Below are 13,304 nucleotides of genomic sequence, written 5' to 3'. Positions count from 1 at the left end.
GTGGAAACTTACTATTACAACTTAAAATTACTTGGAATTATCTGTCCTAATATATAAATTTTAGCTATAGGATTTAATTCAATGTTGAATTTGGATTTATGATATTAACAAGTAGTTGTTATTGTAAATGATAAATGCTAAAAAAATTAATGTTACTTATTGATTGTGTTTTTGTTTACATACTATTCAAATTTATATTCTCTTTTAAATCATAATTATATTAAATGTCTTTTATATACATAATGTATATCGGATATTCAAATGTGTCTTTTTTACTTAAAGATCTTTCCTTTTAAAAACTTATTTGTGGGGTTTTGATGAATTTGCATAAAATTGATAGGAATTTGGTTACTGATATGTAGATGATGAAGACCTGATTTGGATTGAAGTTATTTTTGTTTGTTTTTGAACAATTTATTTCTTTTGTTTTATGCTGGTACAAGTGAGTATTTGTTTTAAAGATGAAATGAAATAGTAACTATATTTATATATTTGTGATTTTTTGGATTTATTTTGAACAATTTTAATTTGCCCCTGTATAATAAATAGTTGTGTAAAAACAAAAACATAGTTGTTATTTTATAATAAATAGTTGTGCTAAAACAAAAACATAGTTGTTCTAAACCAAAAAGTTACTTTTATTTCTAAACCCAAAACCCTAATTATGCATCCCAGAACTATTCTTCAAAAGAAAAACATGTTTAAACTTAAATAATATATTTTATATGATCAAATGGCATAATAATGAAAATGAAATACAATTTATTTTTTTTACTTATGGATTTTTATAACATCATTTACTTTTAAATAATAATATAAAATATTTACATAAAAAAGATCTTTCTATTTGTGTAATCTTATTTTTGTACTTTTTAACTAATTTTCATATTAACTATCTAAAAAAACTATTAAGTTAATAATTATAGTTTTTTTATAAGTATTTATATAAAATATTATTTTATTTGAGAAATAGTATAATATACGAATTTAAAATTTTCATCTAAAACAAAAATGTATGACATTGTTTACAAATAATCCAAACATAAAAATAATAGGGTTGTCTAATATAAGAAACATATGATAAATCTTATTAAATGAATTTACTTTTATCTAATCTTTATATTGGCTATATAATTTTCATAATACTTTCATAATATTTAATTTTTACCCATACTTTCTATAGATTGTAACCTTTTATATATATATATATATATATATATATATATATATATATATATATATATATATATATATATATATATATATATATATATATATATATATATATATATAGGTTCAGGTTCATTTGAGATCATTCTAATTTTATGAGACCGTCAGACCAAATCTAAAAATAATTTTAAAATGTAAAAATCCAAAAAAAAAAAATTAATATTATTTTCGTAACTTGAATTAACTAAAAAATAAAAATAAAAATAAAAAAATAAAAATAAAAAAAAATCCTTTTTTTTTGAAAAATACGTGAAATATTCTAAATAGAATATTACACTGACATATTCTAAAAAATAATTTTAAAATGCAAAATAAATGGAAAAATCTAAAAATTCTTTTTTTTTTAAATATTATTTTCAGAACTTGAATTAACTAAAAAAAATTAAAAAAAATCTTTTTTTTTTAAAATACGTGAAATATTCTAAATAGAATATTACAGTGTACATATTTTAAAAATAACTTTAAAATGCAAAATAAATGGAAAAATCAAAAAATCTTTTTTTTAAATATTATTTTCGGAACTTGAATTAACTAAAAAAAATTTTAAAAATGCGCCTCACGGTCTCACAAAATTAGGCCGTCTCACATATATATATATATATATATATATATATATATATATACACACACACACACACACACACACTAGTCGTTTACCCGCGCCAAGCGTCGGGTGCGAATGTGGCGGTGATGATGCTCGATTGTGATTCTAGTGGTTACTGTCGGCTCTTTTGAGCGAGTTTGTTTTTCAGCGAAGGCAGGTGTACGTAAGTGCAGAAGATGGTGCAACAATTTAGTTAAAATTAAACGTTTATTGTTGTTTTGGGTTGAAATTATAAAAATGTTGTTTTATTTTATAAATAATGTATCAAGATATAAATGATATAGAGACAAAAAAAATATGAAAAAGAATCTAATCTCTCCTCACACTCTTATTTGAAGACTTAAAATCATATTTTTTTTACTTTGTATTTATTTGTCAAACATCACCCTTTGCATTTATTTAATGTGGCGGTGATGAATCGATGGTATTTTAGTGGTTTTCTACCGGCTCTTTTCAGCGGGTTTGTTTTTCTACGAAAGTTGCAGAAGACGGTGCAATAATTTATTTAAAATTAAATGTTTGTCTTTATTTTGGGTTGAAACTATAAGAATGTTGTTTTATTTTATAAATATTGACTTATGCATCAATATGCAAATATTGACCTATGCATCAAGATGTAATGTATAGAGATAAAAAAAAAATGAAAAAAAAATATATAATCTCTACTCACGCTCTTATTTGAAGACTTAAAATCAAACTTTTTTTTACTCTTTATCTATTTGCCAAACATCACTAATCACCCTTTGCGTTTATTTAATGTGGTGGTGATGATGTTCGATAGTGATTCTAGTGGTTACTGTCGGTAGGGGTGAGCACGGTGCGGTTTGGTGTGGTTTTTAGATCAAACCGAACCACAAACCGCATGTTGCGGTTTTTGCATTCTTAAAACCGTTGGGTGCGGTTTTGCAATGGTTCGGTTTTTCGGTTTTTAAATGCGGTTTCGGTTTTTATCGGTGCGGTTTCGATTTTTAAACCGTGTTACGAATTTGGTGCAATTTTTTTTTATGTTTTTTGGTGCGGTTTTTTAAAATTGTAAAACTGAAAACCATGTGCATATAAGCTTGTATTGTGTTGTTTTTTTTAATACATTCATTTTCAGCTCAAAACAAAATTACATAATCAAAAATTGTAAGTCGTTTAAAATACAACTTGTGACCACTCTCACAAACTAATTAATAATTGAAGGTTGGTTGATTTTGACTTAATTTGTTACAAGCTTATTACATGTGATCGATTAGTACGTTTGGCTAACAAGAGAACATTTCTTTTGCACCCCATAGAGTCTTATACAAACACAAAATAAACATATAATAAATATATTATTGTTTATAACTATTTTAAATAGCATTTATATAATATACATTGATTGATTTATTACTATACACGCTTGCGGTGTGGTTCGGTTTTGGTGGATCGGTTTTTAGGATAGGAACCGCACCGCACCGTTGACCTTCGATTTTTGTAAAAATTAAATCCGCACCATTGGTTTTTGCATTGGTTTCGGTTTTTCGGTTGCGGTTTATTGCGGTTTTGTCGGTTTTTTATTAATCGATTCGGTTTTTGTTCACCCCTAACTGTCGGTTCTTTTCAGCGGGTTTGTTTTTCAGCAAAGGCAGGTGTACGGAAATGCAGAAGACGGTGCAACAATTTTGTTAAAATTAAACGTTTGTTGTTGTTTTAGATTGAAACTATAAGAATGTTGTTTTATTTTATAAATATTAACATATGCATCGAGATGTAAATATTGACCTATGCATCAAGATGTAAATGTATAGAGACAAAAAAAAAAAAAGGAAAACCGAATTTAATCTCTCCTCACACTCTTATTTTGAAGACTTAAAAATCAAAGTTATTTTTTTTACTTTTTATTTAGTTGCCAAACATCACCTTTTGCGTTTACTTAATATTATGGTTGAAGTCCTTTATGTAGACTTGTAATCTATCTATACACCCGACTAAATTACTTTCAATCTGTTTTTTTTTTCTTTTTCAACGTGTTACAAATTATAGCGGTGTACTTTTTGTTTTTAAGTTTTAGTAGTAGTGAACTTTATAATTTATGTTCTTCATTGTGCCGGTATGCAAAAGATCATCTTGGTTTAGAATAAAGGTTTGATGAGGATGATTACATATGCAATTTATTTGACAGGAAAATATAGAAGTATTTTATTATATCCATTAAGCCACCAGTACATAGAAGTAACAAAGAGTAGAAACAGAAGAAAAAAAACAATTTATAACTTTAACTAAAGTTTAAATGCATTTAAAGATGAACATGTCCATTAAAAACACAATCAAGATGTCACCCATAACAAGAACTCCATCTTCTTACACAATCTTTTTACCAAACCAGTAGGATGTATATAAATTGAAGGTTAAAATATGGATATGTCAATTACAACTTTTATTAGAGATACCTTTAAAAGGGCATCTAAAGCGGATCACAACTTATTTCTGACAATGCAAATACTTTTGATATATTTTCCAGTTAATGCAAACCTCCCCTGTATTACACAACAAGGGCAACACCAGAAAACATAAAAGTAAGCTAAAAGAATCATTTTTGAAGATAAAATCGATAAAAGTCGTCTTGCCAAAGCCATGGTCATAGGATTCGCCGAACATGCCACAATCTACGATCCAATCGTTGCCTTCCCAAAAACCGGGACGTACTTAAATGAACCTACCCCCTATTGATACATCCAACCTAGCGAACAACGTTCCAGATCCTCGTTCCCATACCGGAGCGATCCACGAACTATGTGACTATACAATGAGTAAAATACATTTCAAATTACTTCAATAGAAAACATGACCATGAAATCAAAAAAAAATATATGTACCTAAGGTTTGGCTTCAACGATATATTGAGCACTTTTGACAGCAATAACTTCTTTTGCTTAGGAAATCCAAATACACATACATAAACACTCACATACATAGACACATATGGACATACAGTCACATACAAACATAATCTTATACACATAGTCACATACTCCTTTTATTCATGACAGGACCAAAACATTACAAAATGGTCAAATTAGGACTAAAATGGAAAGATGTAATATTTTGGACCAGAACTTGAAAATATCACATATACTCAGGATGATATTAAAAGATTTATTTTCAGAAAACTAAGATACAATTAAATTGACTTTGAATTTTTCTATTTTTGATTCCAAACTTCAAAATGAAATTTATGACAAATTAAGTTTCTAGAAATAAATCTTTTTATATTACCCTTCGTGAACCAAAATGATTAATAGCATGGAACAAGTATAAATTTAATAACTAAAATTTAACATACCTATCTCGTATGAAATTTAAGGTAATCCACAGCTTGCCTCCTGCCAAAAGGATAGGTTAAAAATTATTTTTTTAATATAAAAACGCATAAAAACTATATTGGTTATAAGCAAGGTTATTACATATAAATAAATCACAGAGTTCTTTTTCTCTATATTTAGAGATATAGAAAGAACACTTGAGGATGTACTGGCCATTCAAGTTGATTATCCCCTTCTCACCCACAAAGTTATACCAATATGAACCTTCAAGCCAATTAATGAGTTAGTAAGTGATGAAATTTGTAAAATGAATTGGAATTTGGGGGAATTATGATGTGTTAGGTGTTGGTTGGCAGAAAATGTTGGCATCTTATCATATGGAAAATGTTCACTGTTGGAAGCAAAAGCATGTTCAAAGTAGGAAGTGTGTAGTTTTCTAGCAAACATCATCTTCATAAAATGAAAACAAATGTTAGCGAAATTAAAACACCTCCAAAAACATTTCAAAACATTTATAGGAAACTTACCATAGAAAAAAAAAACACCAACTTCTTACTCTATCTTTCCAGTTGATTTCATTTTTTCTGCATACTCATATTCAAAATTATAACAACACCACATAAATGAAAACAAAATCAAATATATATCAACACCACAGAAAAACATGTGTTGTTCAAATTTGGATCCATACACATAGATATAGAAAGATTGTGTACGAATAAACCTTCTTTACAATTAGTGAAGATGGCTATTGAGATTTTGTGAGGGAGGCAACATCAAATAGCAGAAAACATTACACACGCACACATGACACAAAACACCACCAAATGGAAAAGGGCAGCAACTCTCAAGATCGTCGATGGATTTTGAAAGTGGGAGCGTAAGTTGGTGGGGAGATATGACAGCCGTGAGGAGGGTTACTTGTGGTGGTCTGGATACAAATGGAAATAAAAGACACATATCTATAATAATTCAGCATTAGGTTTTAGAACAGAGACATCTCAAATCATGAGATTGAGTATTTTGATCGGTAAGAAAGATTGGATGTGAGAAAGTGAGAAGCATCGAGTATCAAGAAGTTACCTTGAATTGGTTAAAAGAAAATAGGATCTTGTAGAGGTCCTCGGAAAAAATTACTTATGACTGGAATTCTTCATAAGTGAATTGTTGATAGTGGAAGAATGTTTGTGTTAGTGCTTTTTTATATAGAATGCTTTTGGCCATCATTTGAGAGGAGCAACGATAACAAATGAAAGAGACACAGAGGGCGGCACCTATTTCAAGCAGCTAGTGATGAAGCCAACGTTGGTTTGGGGTATTTTAGAGAGAAATGAAGGGTGAAAGTGGTGAAGTTGCAGTCTTTATTTGATGGTGTGTTGGTGGTAAAAGGTGTTCGATAGCGGTGATTAGTAGTCTGGAGGTTGTGAGTGGTGTTGAATCAAGTCTGATTTAATGTTGAAAGAAATAGATACATCGATGCAAAGAGGAAGAAATAGAGCGGAGTGCTGCTTGATGATGTTTGAGATTAGGGTTTCTAAAGCAGAGAAGTGAAAAGCGCACAAGACAAAATTTAGGTGAGATCAGATTTTTAGTAAGGACTAATTCGTGGTGTATTTATGTCTAGTTGAGCTATATGCCAAGCTTAATATTTATTTTTCAGAATTGATTTCCATAATCATGTCCTCAATTCATTCTTGTTGTCAGTTGTATTTGGTAAGAATTAATAGTTTGATTTTCTTAAAATAAAAATTAGTGGTATTTGCATTAGATTATGATATTTGTTGTTGTAAAGATTGTACCTCTTAAATTTTTCTTAAAATAAAAATTAGTGGTATTTGCATTAGATTATGGTATTTGTTGTTATAAAGATTGTACCTCTTAATTTTTCAAGAAATGTTCAATATGCTTAATATATATATATATATATATATATATATATATATATATATATATATATATATATATATATAATGAGTCATGTGCAACATCTCATTTTGTCTCTACGGTTTTAACATCCACAAGAACCTCCAACGTGGCATTGGTAACCAACTAGGTACCATTTAGCCTGATAAAAAGCATTGGTAACCAACTACGTACCATTTAACCTGATAAAATATAAAGAAGCTTACCAAGTATCGAGCTGGACATTAAAATGTACAAACTTAAAGTTTTTGTGACAATATCCCGTAACGAAGCCCAACAGAGAAGCTAGTCTCTTAAACTTAAATATCAGATCCGTTTCGTCTGCTAACGATTGAAATGGGCTCAATTCTCAAATAAGAAAAATCGGATGATCCGGGTCGATGTTTTAAACCGCCGCTCAAAGCTGAAGCTGAGGGAAGCTAACTAGAACGAAGTCAATCTTCTTCGCTTCTCTCAAATTTCAGGTTGTTCATTGTTATCGATAAAAGGTTTGTTTGTTCTGTTATTCGTATCAGTTTCTCAACCTATTTAATTGCTTTTTGTGAAATTAGGGTTTTGTTGACCGTTCTAGGTTATGTTCTCGTGTGTTTGTCGTAATTATTCCAATTATCAGTTAGCCATGTATTTCACAATTTCCTTTGTTGCTAATATGAGGGAAATACTATTCGTTTTCATATATGTGAGTTTCTTTGATTCAGATGAAGACGGTTTCTGGGAAAATTGTATCTTTGAAGCCTGTTAATCTCTCCAAAGCTGCGAATATCTTGTCAAAATTTGTAACCTCCGAGAATGGAGCTTCACAACCGGTGTCTGCTTACCTCCGTCGTGCTTCTGTGGCATTTAACGAGCTTGTATACTTTAAAAAGCACCACACGCTGAAGAAAAAACCAAAGGATGAAACCTCAACCATATCTGATATAAGCCATAGGGATGTAGAAGAAGATGAGGGTAAATTGAGAAAGAAAGAAAAGGAAAAGAAGAGGAAGAATGCAGAGGTTGATGGAGGAGAAATTGGTAATTTGGAAGCACCCGAAAGGAAGAAGAGAAGGAAAACTTGAAGGTGATGAATAGACATTATGAAAATTCGATAAAGATTTCATTATTGAGTACCTTATTTAGCTTCTAGATAATTTTGATGTTGGTGATAAACTAGGTTCTTGATTATTATTATTATTAGTTTTCATGTAAGAATCAATTTTGGATGATATTGAGTTCATGGTTGCAAATGATGAAAAAAAAAATACAAGAGTAGGTTTGGGTTATGGTTTTGTAAGCCGGATTATGTGATAATTGTTGGATAAAAATATGATGCCTTATCAGACCTACTTATTTTGTGAACTTATTTACAAGAGATTTGAAAAGATGAATAAAAACATGATGACTAATTAGATAAATATATACTATGGGTTAAGCAGATTAATACTAAGCAACAAAATTGTTTATATACGTTGAAATTTAATGGGAATTTGACTTACTAAGGTAATTAAGTATTTCAAATGTTCACATATGGGTAATATTGTTTTTTTTGTACTCATTTACCCAATAAACTTGTTTCAGCCGTTCAATAATAACCAACATTACCGGCTATTGTAAGTTTTGGGTGATGTGGCATCTACGTGGCTTGTACGCTACAATACTCATCACCTACGTGGCATTGAGAAGTGCTTACATTATAAGAGGGTGAGATACGACAGCTTATTAATTAAAACCCTAGATCGATCGATGGCATCTTCTTCCTCATCCTTTTCTTCCAAACGACAAGACGAATTACAACCGGATCATCCATTTGATTGCGATTTGCCATCTCGTGTGAAGACATCAAGAACCCCAGACAATCCTGGAAGGAAATTCAGAGTTTGTCAAAACTCACTGGTAATTCATATTTTTTACTTCTTCTTCATCCTTCAATTTAACATGTTCTTATAAATTTCTTAAAGAATGGAAAAAGTCCAAGCTGTAAATTTTGGCAATGGTTGGATGAGGATGAAGGGAGGAAAGATGGAAGAGGGCATTACAGGATGAAAGCAGAAGAAAGCTGCAATCTTACCTTGAAAATTTGTACCTTGGAGAATGAAATCAGCATATGTAGGATGAAGATTGAAGAAGAGAAGAACAGGAATAAACAAGAACTTGACAAAGTCAACTAGAAATTGTTTACCCATAGACTTGCATTAATTTTCTTGTTTCTCTTGTATGTCAAAATGTTTTTTTAAATTATGTATTATGATGTAGTATGACTAAATTATGTATGCTTTTGTGATGTTTTCAATGAAAAAGGTTATATTCTATCATTGGAATGGAATAGTACATTGTAATGGAATGGGTATTAAACTTGGTAGTATAAAAGATAATAATAAACATTGTTATGGAATTGAATCATTGGAATGGTAGTGTACAAAACTTGTAATGTTATTGTTAATCACTGGAATTGAATTGTTCAAACAATGTAATGGAATTGTGATTACATTGTAAAGGAACTGTGATTACAGTTGATATTCTAAAAGATGGTAATAAATTATAAATAATACAAATGGTATTAGAAAGATGTGCAAAAGATGGTAATTGAAACATTGGAATGGTAGTGTACAAAACTTGTAATGTTATTGTGAATCATTGGAATTGAATTGTTCAAACAATGTAATGGAATTATGATTACACTGTAAAGGAATTATGATTACAGTTGATATTCTAAAAGTTGGTAATAAATTATAAATAATACTAATGGTATTAGAAAAATGTGCAAAAGATGGTAATATATTATAGACATTCCAGGGAACATTGACTTCAAAAGATGTGTCCAAAGTTTTACATAACATAGTTAAACATTCATTACACCCAAAAGATGTGCAAAAAGTTAAGCTATTCCAACTAGTTTTCAAAAGATGTGCCAAAAGATTCCAAAGTTAAAAGATGTCAGTCAAAGATGCCAAAAACATTAACAACAGTACAATAAGCCAAAAGTTAATCCAACTCATACGGATTGTCATCACTACTGCCCTGTTTTCCCTCCCACATCTTTCTTATCTTCAGTTTTGTAATTCTTTCTGAAGGTTTCATTGCCCTCTTTCCCACTACAACTTGAAAAGCTGGTATTTCCACTTGATCTTGAACTACAATTTGGTTAGCATCTTCAACTTGAACTTGCACTTCAGGTTCAACTTCAGCTTGAACTGCAAGGTGAACTTCAACTTGGTTAGCATCATGAACTTCAGGATGATTTTCAGGTTCAACTTCAGCTTGCACTTCATCTTGAACTTCATGTTGCACTCCATCTTGGACTTCAGGTTCTACTCCATCTTCAACTTCAGGTTGCACATCATCTTCAAATTCAAGATCAAAAGAGTCAACATCACTTTCAGGTTCTATTTCAACTTCACTGTCACTGTCAATATCAACTTCATGTGCCAATACAACCTTCACTTTATCTGTTTTGTATTACTTGAAAAGTTAAGTTATGCCCAATATGTTAAGTTATACAAGTTATATACAAATAAATATATCAAACATACCAGCTTTCTTGGATTTCTTTTTCTTTGAACTTGCATTTGATGATTCCCCAATTGGTTTTTGAGGACATGTTGTTCTATTATGCCCACTTTCCCTACATATGCTGCATTTCATCACACTACCTCTTTTTGTGATTGAATGCTTTTTTCCTTGGTTTTCCCTCTCAATCTGATCCCTTTTCCTTTTTGTTGATGGTCTTCCTGGTAGCCTTCTCCTTTTGGGGGGCAATGGGCTGATGTAGTCTACATGAGGCCACATGTCACTACCATTTAGTGGGTTAATGGTATTCCTGTAACAGTTTAGGTACATTGATGTGGTAAACCATGGTGACACATACTCCTGTACATCCCTGTTGAGGCTTGCAATGCAAGCATACCCATGCACACAAGGGTAACCTGTTAACTGCCAAGTTCTGCAGGCACATGTCCTACTACCAATATCTACAACATATGCATCATACCCAAGTCTGACTTCATACTGTTGATAACCAGATGGTATTACTTTCCAAAACCTGTCCATATACACATGTTTAAAGACAAACATATATAAGGACAAACAGTTTTAAGCACTTACCTTTGAAGATCCTTAAGCTTGGACAACTTCAGCCTAATGGTAGGACATATGGTTAAATCCCAAGATTGCCCCTTAATCTTTTGTCTATAAAGCCTCTCCATCACATAAATTCGAATTTCTTCTAACATGGTGATTAGTGGTCTCTTCCTAGCAACTTCAATCACAGAGTTGAAACTCTCATATATACCATTTTCATATGCATCACAAGCCCTATCAGTATGAAAAAAATGCTTTACTCCAAGTTTTAGGGTCCCTTTCCATCAAATGGTCATAAGCTAGTGGCTCTAATTTCTTGATTTCATTCATGTGTTGTTCAAATTTTGCAGGGGTAGTAGCTGCAGCAGCATACCAGAAAAGCTTTCTAAACACTTGGCCCTTAAACCTTTTCAGGAAGTTAGCACATATGTGCCTAGCACATTGCCTATGCTCTGCTGCTGGGACCCTTTCCTTCACAGCCTCAAGTAATCCCTGTTAGCAATAGACACAAAATTTAAACAACAAAAACATAACATAAGCTAAAATAAAGATGAAAATAATAAAAATTGATTACTTTGTGTTGGTCTGATATCAAGGTTAGTCCATGCCCAACTCCCATTCCAAGGTCCTCAATTAGAAGGTTAATAAACCACTTCCATGTTTCTTTACTTTCCACTGATACAACAGCCCAAGCAATGGGATATATATGGTTATTTGCATCTCTACCTATAGCAGAGAGCAACTGACCTCTGCATATGCCCTTTAGGAAGCAACCATCTAGTCCAATTACCCTCCTATAACCTTCAATCCATCCATCCTTCAATCCCTTGAAACATACATAAAACTTTGAGAAATATGTGGTTCCATCAGGCATGACATCTACATCCATCTTCACTGTTGATCCAGGGTTAGTCCTTCTTATCTCTTCTCCATAGCTCCATGTTTTTGCATAATGCTCTTTCAAAGTACCCTCTATCTCCTGAAATGCATACTTCCTTGCATTTCTGCATTGACCAACACTTGCAATCAAATTAAATTTCTTGCTGACCTTAGCTTTCAACTTCCTTATACTCATCTTTGGTTTCTGAAGTATATGATTCATGAAATGCTTTGCTATCCATTTATAGGTAACAATGGACCCAAATTTGAACACTCTTGCACAATTATGCATATCATTCAGAGATTTAATCTGGAATGATTTTTCACTGCTCATCCAGGTTGCCCATAATCTAAAAGGACAACCTTTACCCTGTTTATTTGTCTTACCTTTACAACATTTTACCAATAACCTTTCATGATCACTTTTCTCATACCATAAATCATATCCATTTTTGACTGCATAGTTGGTGATACACAACTTCAATTCCAATGGATTAGAAAACTTCATACCCAAAACTGGCACCATTTGCTCCCATTCTTGATTCTCATTATGGACAGGGAACACAACATCCTTAAGTTTCCCATTGTTTGCTTCCTCTTCATCATCATCACTAATATGCCCTGAAAGTTTGTCCAAGAATGGGTCTCTAACAGTTTTATCAAAAGTATGTTCATCTTCATCATCCCATTCATGTTCATATTCCATTTTCATTGAAACTTCAGAATCCTTGTCATCCTCTTCATCCAACTCATCCAACTCATACCCTTTACCATCTTCTAAGAACTCGTTATCAGCCCAATCAAGAATTGGTTCATTTCGGTGGTCAATGTACACATCTAACTCACTCTCAAGACTATCACTCTCCAGACTATAAACAGTCTCCACAAACTCCCAATAATCAGCATCACTGTCGATTCTTCTAATACCCTCACACAAGCTTTCCTTTCTCATGCAGTAGTAGACATTATCACATTCTCCATTTGTTAATTTCGTAAGCCACAAAAGAAACTCTTTATACGTAAATCCCCCAAAATCCACATCACGTACATTTGTTTTTACGGGGTCTAAGTACACCAATGGGTTTGGCGAAAAGAATCCATTGTAATGAAAATCTACAGATACATACATACCTGTAGATGAGGATGCCATGCTAGTAGTCGACTTCAATTCCAACTTCAATTCCAAGACCTAATCGTCGATTTGATGTATCGATTGATTTCTCACAGAAGAAGGTAATCGAGGTGTGTTAGCTGACGATGACGAACCCTAATTAAATGAGAAAGGGGTGTAATGGCCACGTAAGATTCCACGTAATGTTTTA

At 31.7% G+C, this 13,304-nt stretch overlaps 1 protein-coding gene across 1 annotated transcript; it reads left to right on the top strand.

Annotated features, from left to right (window-relative positions):
• Positions 1-7,341: 7,341 nt before the first annotated feature.
• Positions 7,342-8,309, top strand: LOC145011445 (nucleolar-like protein). Its single transcript, XM_078970169.1, has 2 exons — positions 7,342-7,535; positions 7,746-8,309. Exon 2 carries the CDS (start codon positions 7,746-7,748, stop codon positions 8,103-8,105), a length of 360 nt encoding a protein of 119 aa, XP_078826295.1. The 5' UTR covers positions 7,342-7,535; the 3' UTR covers positions 8,106-8,309.
• The last annotated feature ends 4,995 nt before the right edge of the window (positions 8,310-13,304 follow it).

Source organism: Lactuca saligna, chromosome 8 (genome assembly GCF_052625555.1).
Source record: "Lactuca saligna cultivar CGN05327 chromosome 8, ASM5262555v1, whole genome shotgun sequence".
In the NCBI taxonomy this organism is placed as follows: domain Eukaryota; kingdom Viridiplantae; phylum Streptophyta; class Magnoliopsida; order Asterales; family Asteraceae; genus Lactuca; species Lactuca saligna.
This window is presented reverse-complemented; position numbering and strand designations above follow the sequence as displayed.

Bases quoted from the DNA above. Each gene is read 5' to 3' on its own strand.
- LOC145011445 (XM_078970169.1), top strand. From the start codon at position 7,746: ATGAAGACGGTTTCTGGGAAAATTGTATCTTTGAAGCCTGTTAATCTC.